Below are 22819 nucleotides of genomic sequence, written 5' to 3'. Positions count from 1 at the left end.
GGCTTCATTGAGAAAACCCAGCGCCTTTATAGGTCTCGGCAGCCTGGAGGCCGCCACGGGGGAGGCGGCCCGTGGCAGGGGAGCGTGGGGAGGAGGCTCCAGCACCTGTTCCCGCCCGCCGAATGGAAAGAGCTCCAGGCTGCCTTTTGCCTAAATTAGTCAGAAGCTGGCCGGGTAGGGGGCTGCCTCTTCCCTCCCCCCACCTCCCTCCTCCTCTTCCCTCCCCCCACCTCCCTCCTCCTCTTCCACTCCCTGCTCTCCTCCTCTTCCTCCCTCCTCCCTCCTCTCCAGCCCCACCCCCTGCCCTCCTCCTGGCCAGAGAGCTCAGGTCAGCAGCCCCACACTTTCTCCTCCCTAAAAATATCCCTGTGTCCTCTGGCCTGACCCTGACATTAAGACTGGTTCTCGTGGTGTCCAGGAGGAGAACTCAGCCATCCCGCTCTGACAGCAGCCCTAGAGGCCCTGCCCTCCGGGAGCTTCGTTTTCCGAGGGGGACAAGGCCAGGGTGGGCTTAAGATCCTTAGCAGTGATCACAAGGTAGCCTTGCCCTGGTGACTGACCGGAGCCCCGCCACAAGATCCCGGCGTGACAGCAGGGGCCTTTCACGGTGTGCCTGGAGTCACTTGACTGGGTGGGGGGCCAAGGGGAGGAATGACATGCTGTTACTCCTCCCTTTTACTGGTAAGTGGAAAAAGTATTCTTTTATTACATTTTCATTATTTTATTTTAATATGAGACAGAGTTTTACCCTTTCACTTAGGCTGGTGTGCAATGGCACCATCTCAGCTCACTGCAACCTCCGCCTCCTGGGTTCAAGCGATTCTCCTGCCTCAGCCTCCTGAAGTAGCTGGGACTTCGGGAGTGCTCCGCCGCACCCAGTTAATTTTTGTGTTTTTAGTAGAGACACCGTGTTTAATAGTTTCACCACGTTGGCCAGGCTGCACTCAAACTCCTGACCTCAGGTGATCTGCCTGCCTTGACCTCCCAAAGTCCAAAGTGCTGGCATTACAGCACCTTGTAAACCATCAGGCCTGGCCTACATTTTTTTTTGAGACAGAATCTTGCTCTGTTGCCAGGCTGGAGTGCAATGGCGTGATCTCAGCTCACTGCAACCTCCGCCTCCTGGGTTCAAGCGATTCTCCCGTCTCAGCCTCCTGAGTAGCTGGGATTACAGGCATCCGCCACTACGCCCGGCTAATTTTTGTATTTTTAGTAGAGACGGGGTTTCACCATGTTAGGCTAGTTTCGAACCCCAGACCTCAGGTGATCCGCCTGCATTGGCCTCCCAAAGTGCTTGGAATACAGATGTGAGCCACCATACCTGGCCTATATCTTTTAACTTTTTGAGACAGGGTCTCGCTCTGTGGCCCAGACTGGAGCTTGGTGGCGCGATCATGGCTCACTGTGGCCTCAACCTCTCAGACTTGAGCAGTGTTTCTGCTTCAGCCTCCCGAGTAGCTGAGACTACAGTTCCGCATCACCACGCCTCACTTTTTAATTTCTTGTAGAGATGGGGTCTTGCTATGTTGCCCAGGTTGGTCTTGAACTCCTGGCCTCAAATGATACTTCCCCTGCCTCGACCTCTCAGAGTGCTGGGATTACAGGCATGCGTCGCCTTTCCCACCTGGAAAATAATTTTTCTGATGCTTTTTTTTTTCAGACGGAGTTTCGCTCTCGTTGCCTAGGCTGGAGTGCAATGGCGTGATCTTGGCTCACTGCAACCTCCACCTCCTAGGTTCGAGAGCAATTCTCCAGCCTCAGCCTCCTGAATGGCTGGGACTACAGGCATGCGCCACCATGCCCTGCTAATTTTTGTATTTCTAGGAGAAACGGGGTTTCACCATGTTGGCCAGCATGGTCTCGATCTCTTGACCTTGTAATCTGCCTGCCTTGGCCTCCCAAAGTGCTGGGATTACATGCGTGAGTCACCAAGCCTGGCCCTAATTTTTAAGAGATGAGGTCTTGTTACATTGCCTAGGCGGGTCTTGAACCCCTGGCCTCAAGTGATCTTTCCTCCTTGGCATCCCCAAGTGCTGGGATTACAGGCTTAAGCCACCACACCTGGCCAATGATGTACTTTGTGAGCCTTTACAGAATTGTGAGCCTGGCCTTTACGAGCTCTTGCAAAATGGACTGGAAATCTTGGGATCTTCATGAGAAAAGCAGTCAGCAACAGAGTCTGTGGCTGTGTGGCGGGGTGGCTGTGTCTGTGGCCTGAGCTCCTCCCGGCGCTCAAGCAGGCACCCCTCAGAGCCCAACCCCTGGGCTTCACCTCTGACCCAGTTTCAGTGGCAAGAATTTCCTGGGAGCCTCTTGGTGGGGCACGTGGTCTAGGACCTCAGGTGACAGTGACTTGCTCAGATAAAGGCCCTGGCAGGGCGCCTCTGGGAGGGCTCCCTGTGCCAGTCCACCCTGGCGGGAAGGACACGGAGGACGCACGGGCTACAAATGCCTGCCAGACCCCAAGCAGTCTCAGGTCCCAGGGCGTTAATTAGCGACCCCATTGCTATAAGGTTTGTGATCCCATTTACGTAAAATGTCCAGGACTTGCCAATCCACAGGGGCAGGAAGGGGAGGACTGGGTGCCAGGGGCTGGGGTGGGTGGGTAGGGATGATTGTTGCTGCTAGGGACAGATTTACTTTTGGGGTAATGGAATATTCTAGAATTTGATAGAGGTGGTCTTTGCCAAACATTGTGAAGGTAGGAAGTACGGAAGAATGTACTCTTAAAAAGGGTTAATTTTGGCTGCATGTGGTGCTCACACCTGTAATCCCAGCACTGTGGCAGGCCGAGGCGGGCAGATCACGAGGTCAAGAGATCAAGACCATCCTGGTCAACATGGTGAAACCCTGTCTCCACTAAAAATACAAAAATTAGCTGGGCGTGGTGGCGCACACCTGTAGTCCCAGCTACTCGGGAGACTGAGGCAGGAGAATTGCTTGAACCTGGGAGGTTGTGGTGAGCCGAGATTGCGCCATTACACTCCAGCCTGGGTAACAAGAGCGAAACTCCATCTCAAAAGAAAGAAAAGAAAAAAGGTTAATTTTAGCTGGGTGCGGTGGCTCACGCCTGTAATCCCAGCACAATGGGAGGCCGAGGCAGGCGGATCACCTGAGGTCAGGAGTTTAAGACCAGCCTGACAAACATGGAGAAACCCCAACTCTATTAAAAAATATAAAATTAGCCAGGTGTGGTGGCGTAGGCCTGTGATCCCACCTAGTAGGGAAGCTGAGGCAGGAGACTCACTTGAACCCGGGAGCCAGAGGTTTTGATGAGCCGAGATCATGCCATTACACTGGGCAACTTCATCTCAGAAAAAAAAAAAAAAAAAAAAGATTAATTTTGTGTTAAGTGACTTTCATCTTGATTTAATAAAAAAGTGTTTGTTTGCAGTGGCTCACAACTGTCATGCCGGCAGCTTAGGAGGCCAAGGTGGGAGGATCAGTTGAGGCCAGGAGTTCAAGACCAGTCTGGGCAATGTTGTGAGAACTTTGCCTCCTCGCCCACAACTGTTTCTACAAAAATTAAAAAAAAAATAGCTTGGGAGGCTGAGGCAGGAGGATCTCTTATTTCTTTTTTCGAGTCTAACCAGTATTTATTAATCATCTACTAGGTACTAGGAACTGTGCCCTGAACATTGAAGGCTCTGAACAATCTCAGGTCTCAACTTGTTTCAGTTTTTAAATTTTTAAATTACATTTTTAATGTATAATTTAGATACAGTAAGATGCACAGATCCTAAGTGTACAGTTTGATGAGTGTTTTAACTTTACTTCAGGTGTATTCTGTATCCAGCGTTTCTCCCCATGTTATTCCTCCGTGCCCTCCCCACCGGGCAGGAGGATCTCTTGCGCCCAGGAGGCTGAGGCCTGCACTACAGAGGAAATCCCTGATTTTTTAAAAAACAAAAAAGGAGGATGGGCGCGGTGGCTCACGCCTGTAATCCCAGCACTTTGGGAGGCCAAGGAGGGTGGATCACGAGGTCAAAAGATCGAGACCATCCTGGTCAACATGGTGAAACCCCGTCTCTACTAAAAATACAAAAATTAGCTGGGCATGGTGGCGCGTGCCTGTAATCCCAGCTACTCAGGAGGCTGAGGCAGGAGAATTGCCTGAACCCAGGAGGGGGAGGTTGCGGTGAGCCGAGATTGCGCCATTGCACTCCAGCCTGGGTAACAAGAGTGAAACTCTGTCTCCAAAAAAAAAAAAAAAATACAAAAAGGGCCGGGCACAATAGCTCACGCCTGTAATCCCAGCACTTCGGGAGGCCAAAGCAGGAGGATCACTTGAGGTGAGGAGTTTGAGACCAGCCTGACCAACACGGTGAAACCCCTTCTCTGCTTAACACAAAACTTAGCCAGATGTGGTGGCAGATGTCTGCAATTACAGCCCCTCGGGAGGCCGAGGCAGGAGAACCGCTTGAACCCAGGAGGGGGAGGTTGCAGTGAGCCGAGATCGCACCATTGCACTCCAGCCTGGGCGACAGAGACTCCGTCTCAAAAACAAAGAACAAACAAAAACTTAATAAAAAGAAAGTGACCAGGTGACGGAGCCCTTAATTTAGTCCTGGGTTTTTCTGAAACACTGATGACAGCTGATCTGGCCGCTGGGTCCTCTCCGGCTGCCCAGCTCTGTCTGCCCCAGGCCTTGTCCCCGTGGGTCGTTCTGCTGGGGACACCCCTCCTTCCGCTGGCCTGGCTGATGGCTGATTGTGCGTTGTTCCTCTGATCATAAAGGCCCCTTCCTCCTGGTGCCATCAAGGCCCCAGGTCCCTGGGTTGAGCCCCTCCACTTGGGCTGGGAGTGGCATGAGGGACTAAACCCCCAGTGCCCCTAAATGAATGAAGGAGTGAATGAGTGAGGTTTTCTTTTCTTTTCTTTTTTGTTCTTTTGGAGACGGAGTCTCCCTCTTTTGCCCAGGCTGGAGTGCAGTGGCTCGATCTCGGCTCGCCACAACCTCCGCCCTCTGGGTTCCAGCAATTCTCCTGCCTCAGCCTCCCGAGTGGCTGGGATTACAGGTGTGCACCACCATGCCTGGCTAATTTCAGTATTTTTAATGGAGACGGGGTTCCGCCACGTTGGCCAAGCTAGTCTCAAACTCCTGACCTCAAGTGATCCACTCGCCTTCGCCTCCCAAAGCACTGGGATTACAGGCGTGAGCCACTGCGCCCGGCCTGCCACTAGAATTGAAAAAAGAGCAAACCTCCCTTCTCGATGATGGTTTATTTATTCCACATAAAAATTCCCCCAAAGCTCATGGAGACGATGTGTTCCCATCACGACAGTCATCAATCCCAATCCTAATCTCATTTCTGTTCTGAAAAACCACAAAACTCGTCGTCGTCGGAGGGACGGGCGTGCTGACCGCGCTTGGGGAGGGTTTACGATGCATCCCATGTGTCACCAGAGGAAAATCCAACGTCCTTTTACGAGGAGGGTCAGGGTCCGTTGCATTTTGGCCAAAACCACGGCCCCCACCCTGATACAAATCCATCGCCAAGCTGATCTGTGAATGGGGTGGGGGCTGCCGCCCAGCTGGGAACGGCGGCCCCGGGTGTTCGAGCCTCATCACGCCTGCCAACAGCTGGCCTCACCGGGGGGCCTCTTTTGCTCTGGAGGGTCCACTGGGACTGGGTTGGGGTCTTCAGTTTCGCCTGCCTGTTGTCTGTGACTGCTGGTGATCCAAAGGGGTGGGTGGGCCACAGCCTAATGGGCGGTCCCCCAGAGTTTCTGGTGGGGGCAGAATGTTCAGCCGGCAGGCGCCTTCCGGGTCAGCTGGGCCTCCCTTGTCACTTGGTTGCTGCCGTAGACACTGGATGATTCGTTTTCTGATCGGGTGGAACGAGTTCCTTCCTGTCCCTGTCTCCTGTCTGTGACTTGGAAGAGGCCCCAGTCTTCCATGAAGATGGAGGTCCGGGAGTTCCAGTCACTGCGGAGGGGGGAAGGGTTCATGCGGAAGTCACATGCCTTGGGTCACCGGGGACAAATCGTGGCAGCCGGGCCTGGCTGGCATCGATCTGCTGGAGCCTCTCCCCTCAGGGCAGTCTGACAATCAGGCTTCTGTCACTGTTTTTTGTTTGTTTGTTTGTTTTGAGTCGGAGTCTTGCCCTGTCGCCCAGGCTGGAGTGCAGTGGCGCAGTCTCTGCTCAATGCAACCTCCACCTCCTGGGTTCAAGCAATTCTCCTGCCTCAGCCTGCAGAGTAGCTGGGACTGCAGGCACGTACCACCACACCTGGCTAATTTTTGTATTTTTAGTAGAGACGGGGTTTCGCCACGTTGGCCAGGCTGGTTTCGAACTCCTGACCTCAGGTGATCCACACGCCTCAGCCTCCCACAGTGCTGGGATGACAGGCGTGAGCCCCCTCGCCCTGCTGAGACTTGACATTTGGGAAACGCAAATGATAAAACCCTACCACGTCCCTACCATGTCCCAGCCTCCCCAGGGCAATGCTGAGACCCAGAGAGGTCCCGTCACAGCCAGTGGCTTCACGGCAAGCTGCAGGCCTACGCCCGCTCTCGACAGGAGCTGCTGGCATAGGACCCTGTCCCATGGGACAAGTCTTTCTGCATCGCTGCCCCTCAGCACTGAATGCCACCAGGTCCGTCCCATCCATCACTGGAATAACCCAAAATGCACTTCTTTGCTGTCCCAGGTCAAGATGCACTGGACGCTTTCACGGAGGCTCAGTTCACTGTGGGTCCGGTTGGCCCAGCCTGGACTCTCAGGCAGGAAGGAGGGCCTGGAGAATGTGCCCTTTTACTCGACGTCTGCTCAGATTGATAGACGGGAAGACGCCTAGGATTAGAGGGAGCCTCGTCAGCAACTCTGCAAACACCGTCCAGCCTTTTCTTTTCTTTTTTGGGACAGAGTTTCCCTCTTGTCACCCAGGCTGGAGAGCAGTGGCATGACTTTGGCTCACCACAACCGGTGCCTCCTGGGTTCAAGCAATTCTGCCTCAGCCTCCCAAGTAGCTGGGATTACAGGCGCGCACCACCACACCCGGCTAATTTTTGTATTTTTAGTAGAGACAGGGTTTCACCATGTTGGCCAGGCTGGTCTCGAACTCCTGACCTCAGGTGATCCACTCACCTCAGCCTCCCAAAGTGCTGGGATTACAGGTGTGAGTCACCACGGCCGGCCTATTTTTGTTTCGTTTTGTTTTGAGACAGAGTCTTGCTCTGTCCTCCAGGCTGGAGTGCGATGGCATGATCTTGGCTCACTGCAACCTCCACCTCTCAGGTTTAAGTGACTCTTGTGCCTCAGTCTCCCAAGTAGTTGAGATCACAGGCACTTGCCACCACGCCCGGCTAATTTTTGTATTTTTAGTAGAGATGAGGTTTCACCACGTTGGCCAGGGTGGTCTCGAACTCTTGACTTCAGGTGATCTGCCCACCTCGGCCTCCCAAAGTGCTGGGATTACAGGGGTGAGCCACCACTCCCAGCCCAGCCTTTTCTTGAATGCCTCCAGAGACAGGGAGCTCGCTGCTTCCGGAGCCCGTCTGACCGGGGACAGGCGTTTGGACCGCATTAGAAAAGTCTTGTCTTTTTTTTTTTTTTTCCAAGTGAAATTTACCTCCTGAAGAAGAACCCGCGGGTCCAAGCTTTGAATGCAGGTGGCTGCAGCCAGCACCCTGGACTTATCTTCCCGAGTGACTTCTGAAACACTCCGGTGTCTGATCCCCGTATCTTCCTTTTGCTAGGTCTGCCTGTTTCAGAGCTGGCTTCTGAGCCTCTTCTGTTCCAACCTGGAACAGTGTTGCTGTGTCCCAGCCCGATGCTGGGTCGGGGAAGCAGTGAGGTCAGCATCTGTCTCTCTCTCTCTCTCTTTTTTTTTTTTTTTTTTTTTGAGACAAGAGTCTTGTTCTTGTGGCCCAGGCTGGAATGCCATGGCACTATATCAGCTCACTGCAACCTCCACCTCGTGGGTTCAAGCGATGCTCCGGCCTCAGCCTGCTGAGTAGCTGGGATTGCAGGCGCCTGCCACCACGCCCCGCTAATTTTTGTATATTTAGTAGATACAGGGTTTCGCCCTGTTGGCCAGGCTGGTCTCGAACTCCTGACCTTGTGATCCACCCGTCTCGGCCTCCCGCAGTGCTGGGAATACAAGCGTGAGCCACGGTGCCCGGCCAAGGTCAGCGTGTCTCATTCCTCAGTGGGACGTATTGACTGGGTTTGCCCTGTGGCTTGGCGTCTGAATTAAAGGGGCTTGAGAATGCTCTAGATGACTGGGGCGTCATTTTGCAATCGTAGGACGAGGATGGCTGGCAGCGGCCCTTCTTGTGAATGGGCTCTGAGCGTCTCAAAGAGCTGGGTGTCATTATGAGCGAGGGTAGACAGGTTCAATGAAAAACCACTGACGTGAATTTTGGATATAAGGTCGGAGCCCAGGAGGGAGCCCAGGTGGTACCCCAGGACGTGACTCTCCTATGGGGGTTGAGTTTCCAGGTCCAGGGCCGCGTTCTGGGGGGAAAGGCACAGGAAAGGACGCAGACCCAGCTGGGGTGGCGGTGGGTGTCTGTGGCTCTACCCTGGAGCAGGTGACAAGCAAGAGAAGGGTCTTGAATCTTGTATCTGGCTCTGACCGCAGGGGCTGGGAGCAGGAGCGGAGGCACCCCCTGCACTTCTTGCTCTTCTTGGCCGTGAGTTCATAGGTGTGGGAAGCTGCGGCGCTCGGAGGTGGGCCCTTTTCTGGAACGCACAAATACTGCATCATTAAAAAAAAATACAATGTTTTCAAGCAGCGAAAAAGGACGCTGGGTTTCAGAGATGAACGGAGGGGCTGGCACCCTTGGAAGAATTGGGACTCAGGAGGAGGCAGGATGAGATCTGGGGCCAGTGGGCGTCTGACAGCGGTTTCCTGGCATCTGGAATCTTCTTCCATGTCCTTCGTTACGCTCATGTCACCTCAGGACATGCTGGGGGGAAGACACACAGGCCAAGTTATTACTGTTAATGTTAAAAATGCAAAATGCTGTTCCACACGTATGGGAGCTGAAAGAATGATCCCACCCGGTGTGGGTGAGCTCCTAGCAGCAAGAGCGGCACTTACCCCTCAGGACTAGGCTCTCGCCACCCCACTTTCTAAGTGTGGCTCTGAGGGCCTCCTTCCTGGTGCCCACAGGCCTGGAGACTTGTAACCTCAGTCAGCCCGGAGGGAGGCTTCAACCCATCCCTTCACCCACCCATCCACCCACTCACCTACTCATCTATCCACCCACCCACCCCCCCTCCCACCCCTCCATTCATCCATCTGCCCACCCATCCAGCCACTGACTCATCCATCCAACCACCCATCTACCCACCCACTCACCCAGCCGTCCAACCCACCCATCCGTCTGTCATCCATCTGTTCATCCACTCACCTGCCCACTCATCCATTCGTCCATCTGTCCATCCATTTACTCACCCATTTATCTACCCCACCATTTATCCAACCAACCATTCATCTACCCGTTCACCCATCCACCTGTTCATCCATCCATCTTTCCATCCCTCCACCCATCATCCATCCATCCATCCATCCATCCATTCACCCCATCATCCATCTCTCCTCCCATCCATCCACTCATCCATCCATCCTTCCACCCATCCATTTATCCATCCGTCCACCTATCCACTCATCCATTCATCTGTTGCTCCTTACAATTCCTTCTTTTGTGTTTTTAATCTTTGAAAACACGCTTATTCTGTCTTCTCCACCTAAGCATCTCCAGGCAGGATCCAGTTCTGCCGTTTGCTGTGTGCTGTCTTTTGCTCATGGTGGATGATTTCCTCGTGTTTGCTGTGTGTGTATGTGAACTCATCTCCAGGTGGGTTCACAGAGCGTGGGGTGAGGTGGTCTTTCAGAACTGCACATCGAGAACTCGCTTTTACTCAGCGCCCCGAAGCGGCACTGGTCTATGACCGTTTTTGATGTTTGTCTCTTAGCTTGGAGCTTCCTGGGTCACATGGGTAGTAAGGCATGCGGCCAGCCCGTGTCATAGATTTGGATGAGACTGTGCGGTCAAGGATAAATCCCACACATTCTAAAGTCTTGGAGCATCCCGCCGGGACTGTCTTTGTTTACCTGGGGACCTTGGGTCATGCCGGGTAGTCTGTGCTAACTGGTGTGGTTGGGCTGTGTCCTTACCCGGAGCTCGTCTTGGATTGTAGTTCCCATAATACCCACGTGTTGTGGGAGGGACCCAGTGGGAGGTGAGTAAATCATGGGGGTGGTTTTTGAGATGGAGTCTCATTCTGTCGCCAGGCTGGAGTGCAGTGGCACGATCTCGGCTCACTGCGACTTCTGCCTCCCGGGTTCACGTGATTCTCCTGCCTCAGCCTCCCAAGTAGCTGGGACTACAGGTGCCCGCCACCGTACCCAGCTAATTTTTTGTATTTTTAGTAGAGACGGAGTTTCACTGTGTAAGCCAGGATAGTCTCGATCTCCTGACCTCGTGAGCCACCGCGCCCGGCCAAGATCTGGTGCTTTTCTAAGGGTCTTTTCCACTTTGCTCAGAGCTTCTCTCTTCTGCTGCCCTGTGAAGAGGTGTCTTGTGCCATGATTGTAAGTTTCCTGGGGCCTCCCAGCCATGCAGAACTGTGAGTCAATGAAACCTGTTTTCTCTTTAAATTACCCAGTCTCCGGTTTTTCTTCATAGCAGCATGAGAACGGATTAATATACTCACAATGTGACTTAGGGTGGGACGTGGGCCACGTGGGACCAGCTCGATCTGTGGAGGGGCTGGAGGCTAAGGGCGGCTATGAAGACGGTCAGCCAGGTGCATGTCGTTGACTCTCCGTGAACACCCTAGCCGCTATGTTAGTCTCTAACTAACAGCACGTTGTGTTTGGCCACACAGTCCCACTGGGAGAGGACACTTGGCAGCTTCGGCCCGGTCTCTCCTGGATCCTTATCTATGCACCTCTTCCTTTTGTTGATTTTTTTTTGGAGACAGAGTCTCGCTCCGTCGCCAGGCAGCAGGCTGGAGTGCAATGGCCCCATCTCGGCTCACTGCAATCTCCGTCTCCTGGGTTCAAGCGATTCTCCTGCCTCAGCCTCCTGAGTAGCTGGGATTACAGGCCCGCGCCACCACGCCCGGTTAATTTTTGTGTTTTTTAGTAGAGACGGGGTTTCACCATGTTGGCCAGGATGGTCTCGGTCTCTTGACCTCGTGATCTGCCTGCCTTGGCCTCCCAAAATGCTGTGCCCGGCCACAGGGTGGCTTTTCCTGGCATCCACAACCAAGTGGAGGATCTGAGGTGGATCATGGACAATCCACCATTCCGTGGGGTCACATCCTGGGCTTCAGGGAGCCTGGCTCTGAGCCAGTTTTTCCTTTAGGGGCGTCTACTGCATAGCTCTGCGGCATCGTTTGTGTCCTGGTTTTATGTCATGGCGCCCCCTGGAGTTGTGCAGGATGGCCTGACTGGTTAAGGGAACACACCTCCCTGCCTCCCCTGTGCCGTATCCCCCACTCGCAATAAGTCATGGGCCAGTTTTCCTGGGCTTAGGCTCTCTGCCTGCTTTGTATTCGCCGGCGGCTGATTCTGTTTTCCGTCCCTCTTGAGAACCCCAACCGATACAGGCTCCATGTGGGAGATCCTGAAAACAGCACCAAGACCCCCCTGCCCCACACCCACCTTGTTTCCTGATCTTCTTCTGTGACTGGAGCAGACCTGTGGAGGACAGATGGAGACGGGGCATTATTTGCCTATTTTGGGGAGCCTGGAAATTTTCCTTTTTTTCCTTTAACTTACTATATTTTTAAGATACAGGGTCCATTAAATGAAAGTTTCCAGGAAAAGAAATTTAAAATTAAAAAATAAAGAGTAATAATAAGATACAGGGTCTTGGAGGACGGTGGCTCACGCCCGTTATCCCAGCACTTTGGGAGGCTGAGGCGGGCGGATCACCTGAAGTCAAGAGTTTGAGACCAGCCTTGCCAACATGGCGAAACCACATCTCTACTAAAAATACAAAAATTAACTAGGCGTGGTGGCAGGTGCCTGTAGTCCCAGCTACTTGGGAGGCTGAGGCAGGAGAATCACTCGTACCCGGGAGGCGGAGGTTGCGGTGAGCGGGATCACGCCCCTGCACTCCAGTCCCTGGGCGACCAGAGTGAAACTCTGTCTCAAAACAAGTAAATAAATATATAAAAGATACAGGGTTTGTTATGTTGCCCAGGCTGGAGTGCATGGTGGGACGGTGGCTCACTGCAGCCTCCAGCTCCAGGGCTCAGGTGAGCCTCCCATCTCAGCCTCCCGAGTAGCTGGGACTCCAGGTACACACCATCATGCCTGGCTGATTTTTAAATTGTTTGTATCTCACTGTGTCACCCAAGCTGGTCTCGAACTCCTGGCCTCAGATGGTCCTCCTGCTCTGGCCTCCCAGAGTGCTGGGACTATAGGCGTGAACCACAGTGCCCACTCTTGGGCATTTTCTGCTTGTGGATGGAGGCTGTAAGCCGCATGAGGACCAGCACGGCTGTCTCGGGTAGAAAACAGAAGTCAGCCTGCATCTGCTGCGTAACAAATGAGCCTGAACAGACGGTTTTGAGGAGCTTGGCCAAAGTCTTTCACGAACACAAAATGAAAGCAGTCATATTGCTGAGGGTCTGCTGGACTTGGGGAGTCTGAATCTACCTGCCGGGACTTGGACACAGGTCACCTTTCATCACTATGATAACGTTGAGATTACCATAATATGAGAACATCAGGATAAGTTTTTTTTTTTTTTTTGAGACAGGGTCTTGCTCTGTTGCCCAGGCTGGAGTGCAGTCAGAGCTCACTGGTCTCCAGACATCTGCCTGCCTCACCCTTCTGAGTAGCTGGGACCACAGGTGTATATCACCATACCTGGATAATTTTTTTTTTTTTTTTTTGAGACGGAGCCTTGATCTTTTGCCAGGCTGGAATGCAGTGGCGCGATCTCGGCTCACTGAAACCTTCGCCTCCCGGGTTCAAGCAATTCTCCTGCCTCAGCCTCCTGAGTACCTGGGACTACAGGCATGCACCATCGTGCCCAGTTAATTTTTTTTTTTTGAGACAGAGTCTCGCACTGTCACCCAGGCTGTAGTGCAGTGGTGCGATCTCGGCTCACTGCAATCTCGACCGCCTGGGCTCAAGCAATTCTCCTGCCTCAGCCTCAGGATTAGCTGGGATTACAGGCACGCGCCACCACGCCCAGCTAATTTTTTTGTATTTTTAGGAGAGACGGGGTTTCACCATGTTGGCCAGGATGGTCTCGATCTCCTGACCTCGTGATCTGCCAGCCCTGGCCTCCCAAAGTGATTGGATTACAGGCTTGAGCAACCATGCCCGGCCTTTTTTTTTTTTTTTTGAGATGCAGTTTCACTCTTGTTGCCCAGGCTGGAGTGCAGTGGCATAGTCTTGGCTCACTGCAACCTCCGCCTCTCCAGTTCAAGCGATTCTCCTGCCTCAGCCTCCCAAGTAGCTGGGACTACAGGCATGCGCCACCACGTCCAGCTGGTTTTGTATTTTTAGTAGAGATGGGGTTCTCCATGTTGGTCAGGCTGGTCTCAAACTCCCGACCTCAAGTGATCTGCCTGCCTTGGCTTCCCAAAGTGTTGAGATTAAAGGTGTGAGCCACCGCACCCGGCCGATTTTGTATTTTTAGTAGAGACGGGGTTTCACCATATTGGCCAGGATGGTCTCCATCTCTTGACCTCGTGATCCACCCACCTCAGCCTCCCAAAGTGCTGAGATTACAGGCGTGAGCCACCGCGCCTGGTCCATACCTGGATAATTTTTATTTTTACGTTATGTTATTTATTTATTTGAGATGGAGTCTCACTTCTGTGTCGTGGGCTACTGCAACATCTGCCTCCCAGGTTCAAGTGAATCTCCGGCTTCAGCTTCCCAAGTAGTTGGGATGGGATTACAGATGTGTGACACCACGCCCGGCTAATTTTTGTATTTTTAGTAGAGATGAGATTTCGCCATGCTGGCCTGGCTGGTCTCGAACTACTGACCTCATGTGATTCGCCCGCTTCAGCCTCCCAAAATGCTGGGATTATAAGTGTGAGTCACTGTTCACACTTATAATCCCACTTAATTCAATTTTCTGTTCCTGAGTGAGGGCCCTCCCTCCTCCCCAGCCTCCCCCAAGGGACTAGGCAGCCTCCCATGGCTGCCAGCTCTCCGCCCCTGGTCCCCTGCATACCTACCTGTTTTCCACTGGGGCCTCCTCTGGCTTCTCTTCACACCTGGGCAGCAGGAACTCCGGCTGGGGCCTTGTGCTGTGGACAGAGAGAACAAGGTGACAAGGGCGACTGGCTGGGCCAGGCCAAGGGGCTCTCAGCTGCCACCGGCCTCTCTGCTTTCCTGTCCCTGGGACCTGTTTTCCAAACCAGTGAGACGTTCCCCACCGTTGCTATTTGAGAAAACTTCTGGGACCAAGACTCTGTCTTATTTGCCTCTGTTTCCCCACCTGGCAGGATGAAGCCCGTTCTTTTGTTTGTTTTGTTAGATAGGGTCTTGCTCTGTTGCTCAGGCTGGAGTGCAGCCGTGCAGTCATGGCTCACTGCAGCCTCGGCTTCCTGGGATCAAACCATCTCCTGGATTCAGTCTCCCCCTGCGTGCTGGGTGCATGCCAGCACAACTGGCTAACTTTGTTTTTTTTTGAGATGGAGTCTCACTCTGTCGCCCAGGCTTGAGTGCAGTGGTGCCATCTCGGCTCACTGCAGCCTCCGCCTCCCGGGTTCAACTGATTCTCCTGCCTCAGCCTCCCAAGTAGTTGGGCCTACAGGCGTGCACCACCACCCCCGGCTAATTTTTGTATTTTTGGTAAAGATAGGGTTTCGCCATGTTGCCCAGGCTGGTCCCAAACTCCTGACCTCAGGTGATCCTCCTGTCCTGGCCTCCCAAAGTGCTGGGATTACAGGCGTGAGCTCCCGAGCCCGGCCTGACTCTTATGCTTTGTGGAGCCTGAAGTACATGCTCATTCTTTCTGCCAAGGGTCCATCATCTTCCACAATAACCTCCAAGGCAGTTGTTAGCTTTTTTTTTTGAGTCGGAGTTTCGCTCCTGTTACCCAGGCTGGAGTGCAATGGCGCGATCTCGGCTCACCGCAACCTCCGCCTCCTGGGTTCAGGCAATTCTCCTGCCTCAGCCTCCCGAGTAGCTGGGATTACAGGCACGCGCCACCATGCCCAGCTAATTTTTTGTATTTTTAGTAGAGACGGGGTTTCACCATGTTGACCAGGATGGTCTCGATCTCTTGACCTCGTGATCCACCCGCCTCGGCCTCCCAAAGTGCTGGGATTACAGGCGTGAGCCACCGCGCCCGGCCAGTTGTTAACTTTTTATTTGCTTAATGTCACTCTGTAGCTGAACGTGGGAGCCGGGATTTGAATGCAGGTCTGAGTTTAATGTCCTTGGCAGAAGGGCAGCGTCTTGAGCCCTGCCAGGGACAGTGGTCCCTGCTCAGCGGAAGTCGCCAGGTTGCCCCAACCAAGAGGCAGGCTCAGCCCTGTTGCCCCGACCCAGCCCCAGCAGAGGCCACTCGGCACATACCTCTCCCTCCTGGCCTTCAGTCTTTCCTCTTCGTATCTGAAAGAAAGAAAAAGACGTCAGACGCAACCTTCCTTTCCCCTGAGATACACTTTCTGGGGGAATTCCCTTCCCTTTTCCTTTTTATTTTATTTATTTATTTGAGATGGAGTCTCACTCTGTCACCCAGGCTGGAGTGCAGTGGTGCGATCTTGGCTCACTGCAACCTCCGCTTCCCAGGTTCAAGCGATTCTCTGCCACAGCTTCCCCGAGTAGCTGGCGTGCACCATCATGCCTGGCTAATTTTTTTTTTTTTAAATTTTCTGTAGAGATGGGGTTTCCCTATCTTGGCCAGGCTGATCTTGAACTCCTGACCTCATGATTTACCCACCGAGGCCTCCCAAAGTGTTGGGATTACAGGCGTGAGCCACTGTACGTGGTATTCTTTTCCCTTATCAAGCAGAGAAACAAGCTCTCTTTTTTCCGTCTTTTCTCTCTCTCTCTTTTTAGACAGGATCTCATTCTGTCATACTCCAGGTTGGAGTGCGGAGGCGCAATCTCACCCGTAGCCTCCAACTCCTGGGCCCAAGCAATCCTCTGGCCTCAGCTTCCCAAAGTGCTGGGATTAAGGGTGTCAGCCACCGCACCTGGCCCACAGATGCATTTTTGATTATAAATGTTTGTGTCAGCTGGGCATGGTGGCTTGGACCTCTAATCCCAGAAATTTGGGGGGCGGAGGTGGGCAGATCACCTGAGCTCAGGAGTTCGAGACCAGCCTGGCCAATGTAGTGAAACCCCATCTCTACTAAAAATACAAAAAAGTAGCTGGGCGTGGTGGCGCACACCTGTAGTGCCAGCTCCTCCAGCGGCTGAGGCAGGAGAATGGCTTGAACCTGGGAGGCAGAGGTTGCAGTGAGCCGAGATAGCGCCATTGCACTCCAGCCTCAGTGACAGAGTGAGACTCCATCTCACAAAAGAAAAAAATTATTCAGCCATGAAAAGGAAGGAAATTCTGACACTGGCTACAGGGTGGATGCACCTTATACACCTTGAGGACACCACACTCAGTGAGAGACGTCAGACACAAAAAACAAATCCTGCGTGGTTCCACTCCCAGGAGGTCCCTAGAGCTGTCAGATTCCCAGTGCACAGACAGCATCTGCAGAGACAGAAAGTAGGATGGGGGGTGCCAGGGCCTGGGGAGTGAGTGTTTCATGGGGACAGAGTTTCAGTTTGAGAAGATGAGAAGGTTCTGGAGAGGGCCAGGCACAGTGGCTCATGCCTGTAATCCCAGCACTTTGGGAGCTTGGGGTAGGTGGATCACCTAAGGTCAGGAGTTTGAGACCAGCCTGGTCAACATGGTGAAACCCCGTCTCTACTAAAAATACAAAAAAATTAGCTGGGCACGGTGGCGCGTGCCTGTAGTCCCAGCTACTCGGGAGACTGAGGCAGGAGAATTGCCTGAACCCAGGAGGCGGAGGTAGCGGTGAGCCAAGGTCGCGCCATTGCACTCCAGCCTGGGTAACGAGTGAAACTCCGTCTCAAAAAAAAAAAAAAAAAAAAAAAAGAACAGGACTTGATGCTGTTCATCCTTCCTTCCCCAAGCTCCAGGTGGTCCCTGAGGGGCCCCAGGAAAGAAAATGGGTGTGTTCTAGTGCCCCTGTTCCAAGTCTGTGTTTCCCTTCTTTGCTGGCTCCTGGCAGCCAAGGGGACCAGGTTGTTGGGAGGGTTGGGGGTAATATGGTTTGGGTGTGTCTCCACCCAAAATTTTTTTTTTTTTTTGAAACGGAGTCTTGCTCTGTTGCCAGGCTGGAATGCAGTGACGTGATCTTGGGTCACTTCAATCTCTCCCTCCCGGGTTCAAGCAACTCCCCTGCCTCAGCCTCCTGAGTAGCTGGGATCACAAGCGTCCGCCACGACACCAAGCTAATTTTTTGTATTTTATTAGAGACTGGGTTGCACCGTTGGTTAGGATGGTCTGGCTCTCCTGACCTTGTGATCCACCCGCCTTGGCCTCCCAAAGTGCTGGGATTACAGGCCTGAGCCACTGTGCCCGGCCTTCTACCCAATTCTTTTTTTTTTTGAGACGGAGTTTCGCTCTTGTTACCCAGGCTGGAGTGCAATGGTGCCATCTCGGCTCACCGCAACCTCTGCCTCCTGGGTTCAGGCAATTCTGCCTCAGCCTCCCGAGTAGCTGGGATTACAGGCACGCGCCACCATGCCCAGCTAATTTTTTGTATTTTTAGTAGAGACAGGGTTTCACCATGTTGACCAGGATGGTCTCGATCTCCTGACCTCATGATCCACCCGCCTCGGTCTCCCAAAGTGCTGGGATTACAGGCTTGAGCCACCGCGCCCAGCCCCTTCTACCCAATTCTTATCTTCAATTGTATCCACCACAATTCCCACGTGTTGTGGGCGGGACCTGGTGGGAGGTCATTGAATCGTGGGGGCGGGTCTTTCTTGTGCTAGTCTCGTGATAGTGAGTAAGTCTCACGAGATCTGATGGCTTTAAAAAGGGGAATTTCCGGTCCCAACTTTCCTTCTCTTGTTGGCAGCCATGGGAGACGTGCCTTTTGCTTTCCGCTATGATCGTGAAGCCTCCCCAGCCACGTGGAATTGTGAGTCCCTGAAACCTCTTTCGTAAATTGCCCTGTCTCAGGTATGTCTTTATCAGCAGCCCGAGAATGGGCGAATCTGGCGGGGAGGGGTGCGGGGCCACTCACTGCAAGACGCAGTCTGGGATCTGGACGTGTTCCATGGGGATGAGCTGTTCCAGGTCTTCCAAGCTGTGCACGTACTGGATCTTGTTGATGAACTTGACGCTGGCAGTGGGAGAAGGAGGGAGAGGTCTGAAAAGCAGCCCGTGGGTTGGGGGTGGGGGTTACCCAGGTCCAGACGGAGCCGTGGCGACAGGGATGCCCACAGGACCTCACTCCAGGATGCCCCAGTGCAGACGGCCTCATCTCCCTCCCACCCAATGCCAGCCTAATTCTCCTGCACCTGTGGGTGGGGTGGAGACCCCGGCTCTGCCCCGAAGCCTTTACAAGAAGGGCGGTGCACCTGACATGGGTCCCTGCAGTGACGATCTGGTTGGAAGGACGTCAGGAGGGGAGGAGATATTCTCCTGCCTCAGCTTCCCGAGTAGCTGGGATTACAGGTGCCCGCTACCATGCCCGGCTAATTTTTTATATATTTAGTAGAGACGGGGTTTCACTATGTTGGTCAGGCCAGTCTTGAACTCCTGACCTCAGGCAATCCACCGGCCTCTGCCTCCGAAAGTGCTGGGATTACAGGCATGAGCCACCGCACCCGGCCTGTTGGTTTTTTTGTTGAGACAGAGTCTTGCTCTCTCACCCAGGCTGGAGTGCAGTAGTGCAGTCTCAGCTCACTCCAACCTCCCCTTCCTGGGATCAAGTGATTTTCCCTGCCTCAGTCTCCGGAATAGCTGGGATTACAGGCATGCACCACCACTCCCGGCTAATTTTGTATTTTTAGTGGAGATGGAGTTTCACCATGTTGGCCAGACTGGTCTTGAAGTCCTGACCTCAAGTGATCTGCCCACCTCGACCTCTCAAAGTGCTGGGATTTACAGGTGTGACCCACCACGCCTGGCCTCATCCCATGTTAGCCAGGCTGGTCTTGAACTCCTGACCTCAAGTGATCTGCCTGCTTTGGCCTCCCAAAATGCTAGGATTACAGGCGTGAGTCACCACACCCGGCTGTATTTCTTTCTTTTTTTTTTTTTTTGTAGAGACAGGGTCTCATTGTGTTGCCCAGGCTGGTCTTACACTCCTGGGCTCAAGCGATCCTCTCCTCTTGATCTTCCAAACTGTTGGGATTACAGGTGTGAGCTGGGGCGCCGGGTGAAGGGGGACGGAATTATTGGGTTGGTGCAAAAGGAATTGTGGTTTTTGTACTGAAAAGTATGGCAAGAACCTCGATTCCTTTTGTACCATCCTAACAGCTGCATTAGAGGCCAAGGTGATCTGTGCTACTGAATCCTGCAACATGGAGGAGAAAATGCGAGACTCTTAGACTGAAATGCGAGACTCTTAGACTGAAATGCGAGACCCTTAGACTGAAATGCGAGACTCTCTTAGACTGAAATGCGAGACTCTTAGACTGAAATGCGAGACCCTTAGACTGAAATGCGAGACTCTCTTAGACTGAAATGCGAGACTCTTAGACTGAAATGCGAGACTCTTAGACTGAAATGCGAGACCCTCAGACTGAAATTCGAGACCCTCAGACTGAAATGCGAGACCCTCAGACTGAAATGCGAGACTTAGACTGAAATGCGAGACTCTTAGACTGAAATGCGAGACTCTTAGACTGAAATGCGAGACTCTCTTAGACTGAAATGCGAGACTCTCTTAGACTGAAATGCGAGACCCTCAGACTGAAATGCGAGACTGTCTTAGACTGAAATGCGAGACCCTTAGACTGAAATGCGAGACTCTCTTAGACTGAAATGCGAGACTCTTAGACTGAAATGCGAGACTCTTAGACTGAAATGCGAGACCCTTAGACTGAAATGTGAGACCCTTAGACTGAAATGCGAGACTCTTAGACTGAAATGTGAGACTCTCTTAGACTGAAATGCGAGACCCTCAGACTGAAATGCGAGACCCTCAGACTGAAATGCGAGACCCTTAGACTGAAATGCGAGACTCTCTTAGACTGAAATGCGAGACTCTCTTAGACTGAAATGCGACACTCTTAGACTGAAATGCGAGACCCTCAGACTGAAATGCGAGACCCTCAGACTGAAATGCGAGACCCTCAGACTGAAATGTGAGACCCTTAGACTGAAATGCGAGACTCTCTTAGACTGAAATGCGAGACCCTCAGACTGAAATGTGAGACCCTTAGACTGAAATGCGAGACCCTCAGACTGAAATGCGAGACTCTCTTAGACTGAAATGCGAGACTCTTAGACTGAAATGCGAGACCCTCAGACTGAAATGTGAGACCCTTAGACTGAAATGCGAGACCCTCAGACTGAAATGCGAGACTCTCTTAGACTGAAATGTGAGACCCTTAGACTGAAATGCGAGACCCTCAGACTGAAATGCGAGACTCTCTTAGACTGAAATGCGAGACTCTTAGACTGAAATGCGAGACCCTCAGACTGAAATACGAGACCCTCAGACTGAAATGCGAGACTCTCTTAGACTGAAATGCGAGACTCTCTTAGACTGAAATGCGAGACCCTCAGACTGAAATGCGAGACCCTCAGACTGAAATGCGAGACCCTCAGACTGAAATGCGAGACCCTCAGACTGAAATGCGAGACCCTCAGACTGAAATGCGAGACCCTCAGACTGAAATGCGAGACTCTCTTAGACTGAAATGCGAGACTCTCTTAGACTGAAATGCGAGACCCTCAGACTGAAATGCGAGACCCTCAGACTGAAATGTGAGACCCTTAGACTGAAATGCGAGACTCTCTTAGACTGAAATGCGAGACTCTCTTAGACTGAAATGCGAGACCCTCTTAGACTGAAATGCGAGACCCTCTTAGACTGAAATGCGAGACCCTCAGACTGAAATGCGAGACCCTCAGACTGAAATGCGAGACCCTCAGACTGAAATGCGAGACCCTCAGACTGAAATGCGAGACTCTCTTAGACTGAAATGCGAGACCCTCAGACTGAAATGCGAGACACTCAGACTGAAATGCGAGACACTCAGACTGAAATGCGAGACTCTCTTAGACTGAAATGCGAGACTCTCAGACTGAAATGCGAGACTCTCTTAGACAGAAATGCGAGACCCTCAGACTGAAATGCGAGACCCTCAGACTGAAATGCGAGACCCTCAGACTGAAATGCGAGACCCTCAGACAGAAATGCGAGACCCTCAGACTGAAATGCGAGACCCTCAGACTGAAATGCGACACTCTTAGACTGAAATGCGAGACCCTCAGACTGAAATGCGAGACCCTTAGACTGAAATGCGAGACTCTTAGACTGAAATGCGAGACCCTTAGACTGAAATGCGAGACTCTTAGACTGAAATGCGAGACTCTTAGACTGAAATGCGAGACTCTCTTAGACTGAAATGCGAGACTCTTAGACTGAAATGCGAGACTCTCTTAGACTGAAATGCGAGACTCTTAGACTGAAATGCGAGACTCTTAGACTGAAATGCGACACTCAGACTGAAATGCGAGACCCTCAGACTGAAATGCGAGACCCTCAGACTGAAATGCGAGACCCTCAGACTGAAATGCGAGACCCTCAGACTGAAATGCGAGACTCTCTTAGACTGAAATGCGAGACTCTTAGACTGAAATGCGAGACCCTCAGACTGAAATACGAGACCCTCAGACTGAAATGCGAGACCCTCAGACTGAAATGCGAGACTCTCTTAGACTGAAATGCGAGACTCTCTTAGACTGAAATGCGAGACCCTCAGACTGAAATGCGAGACCCTCAGACTGAAATGCGAGACCCTCAGACTGAAATGCGAGACCCTCAGACTGAAATGCGAGACCCTCAGACTGAAATGCGAGACTCTCTTAGACTGAAATGCGAGACTCTCTTAGACTGAAATGCGAGACCCTCAGACTGAAATGCGAGACCCTCAGACTGAAATGTGAGACCCTTAGACTGAAATGCGAGACTCTCTTAGACTGAAATGCGAGACTCTCTTAGACTGAAATGCGAGACCCTCTTAGACTGAAATGCGAGACCCTCTTAGACTGAAATGCGAGACCCTCAGACTGAAATGCGAGACCCTCAGACTGAAATGCGAGACCCTCAGACTGAAATGCGAGACCCTCAGACTGAAATGCGAGACCCTCAGACTGAAATGCGAGACCCTCAGACTGAAATGCGACACTCTTAGACTGAAATGCGAGACCCTCAGACTGAAATGCGAGACCCTTAGACTGAAATGCGAGACTCTTAGACTGAAATGCGAGACCCTTAGACTGAAATGCGAGACTCTTAGACTGAAATGCGAGACTCTTAGACTGAAATGAGAGACTCTCTTAGACTGAAATGCGAGACTCTTAGACTGAAATGCGAGACTCTCTTAGACTGAAATGCGAGACTCTTAGACTGAAATGCGAGACTCTTAGACTGAAATGCGACACTCAGACTGAAATGCGAGACCCTCAGACTGAAATGCGAGACCCTCAGACTGAAATGCGAGACCCTCAGACTGAAATGCGAGACTCTCTTAGACTGAAATGCGAGACCCTCAGACTGAAATGCGAGACCCTCAGACTGAAATGCGAGACTCTCTTAGACTGAAATGCGAGACCCTCAGACTGAAATGCGAGACCCTCAGACTGAAATGCGAGACCCTCAGA

The 22819-nt window shown here is 52.4% G+C and overlaps 1 protein-coding gene across 1 annotated transcript in view; it reads right to left on the bottom strand.

The window, feature by feature from the left end:
• Positions 1–5208: 5208 nt before the first annotated feature.
• The window catches only part of ATCAY (ATCAY kinesin light chain interacting caytaxin), a 48257-nt gene continuing 30646 nt past the window's right edge, over positions 5209–22819 (bottom strand). The window contains exons 9-13 of the mRNA XM_035286244.3: positions 18222–18320; positions 15520–15555; positions 14172–14243; positions 11626–11661; positions 5209–8917 (exon numbers count right to left, since the gene is read on the bottom strand). Of these exons, the coding sequence (XP_035142135.1) occupies positions 8908–8917; positions 11626–11661; positions 14172–14243; positions 15520–15555; positions 18222–18320 (253 nt within the window). The 3' untranslated portion in view covers positions 5209–8907. The remainder of the gene's footprint in view (positions 8918–11625; positions 11662–14171; positions 14244–15519; positions 15556–18221; positions 18321–22819) is intronic.

This window comes from Callithrix jacchus, chromosome 22, assembly GCF_049354715.1.
Source record: "Callithrix jacchus isolate 240 chromosome 22, calJac240_pri, whole genome shotgun sequence".
NCBI classification, from domain to species: domain Eukaryota; kingdom Metazoa; phylum Chordata; class Mammalia; order Primates; family Cebidae; genus Callithrix; species Callithrix jacchus.
The sequence above is the reverse complement of the archived record's forward strand: the minus strand, read 5'-3'. Positions and strand labels throughout refer to the sequence as shown.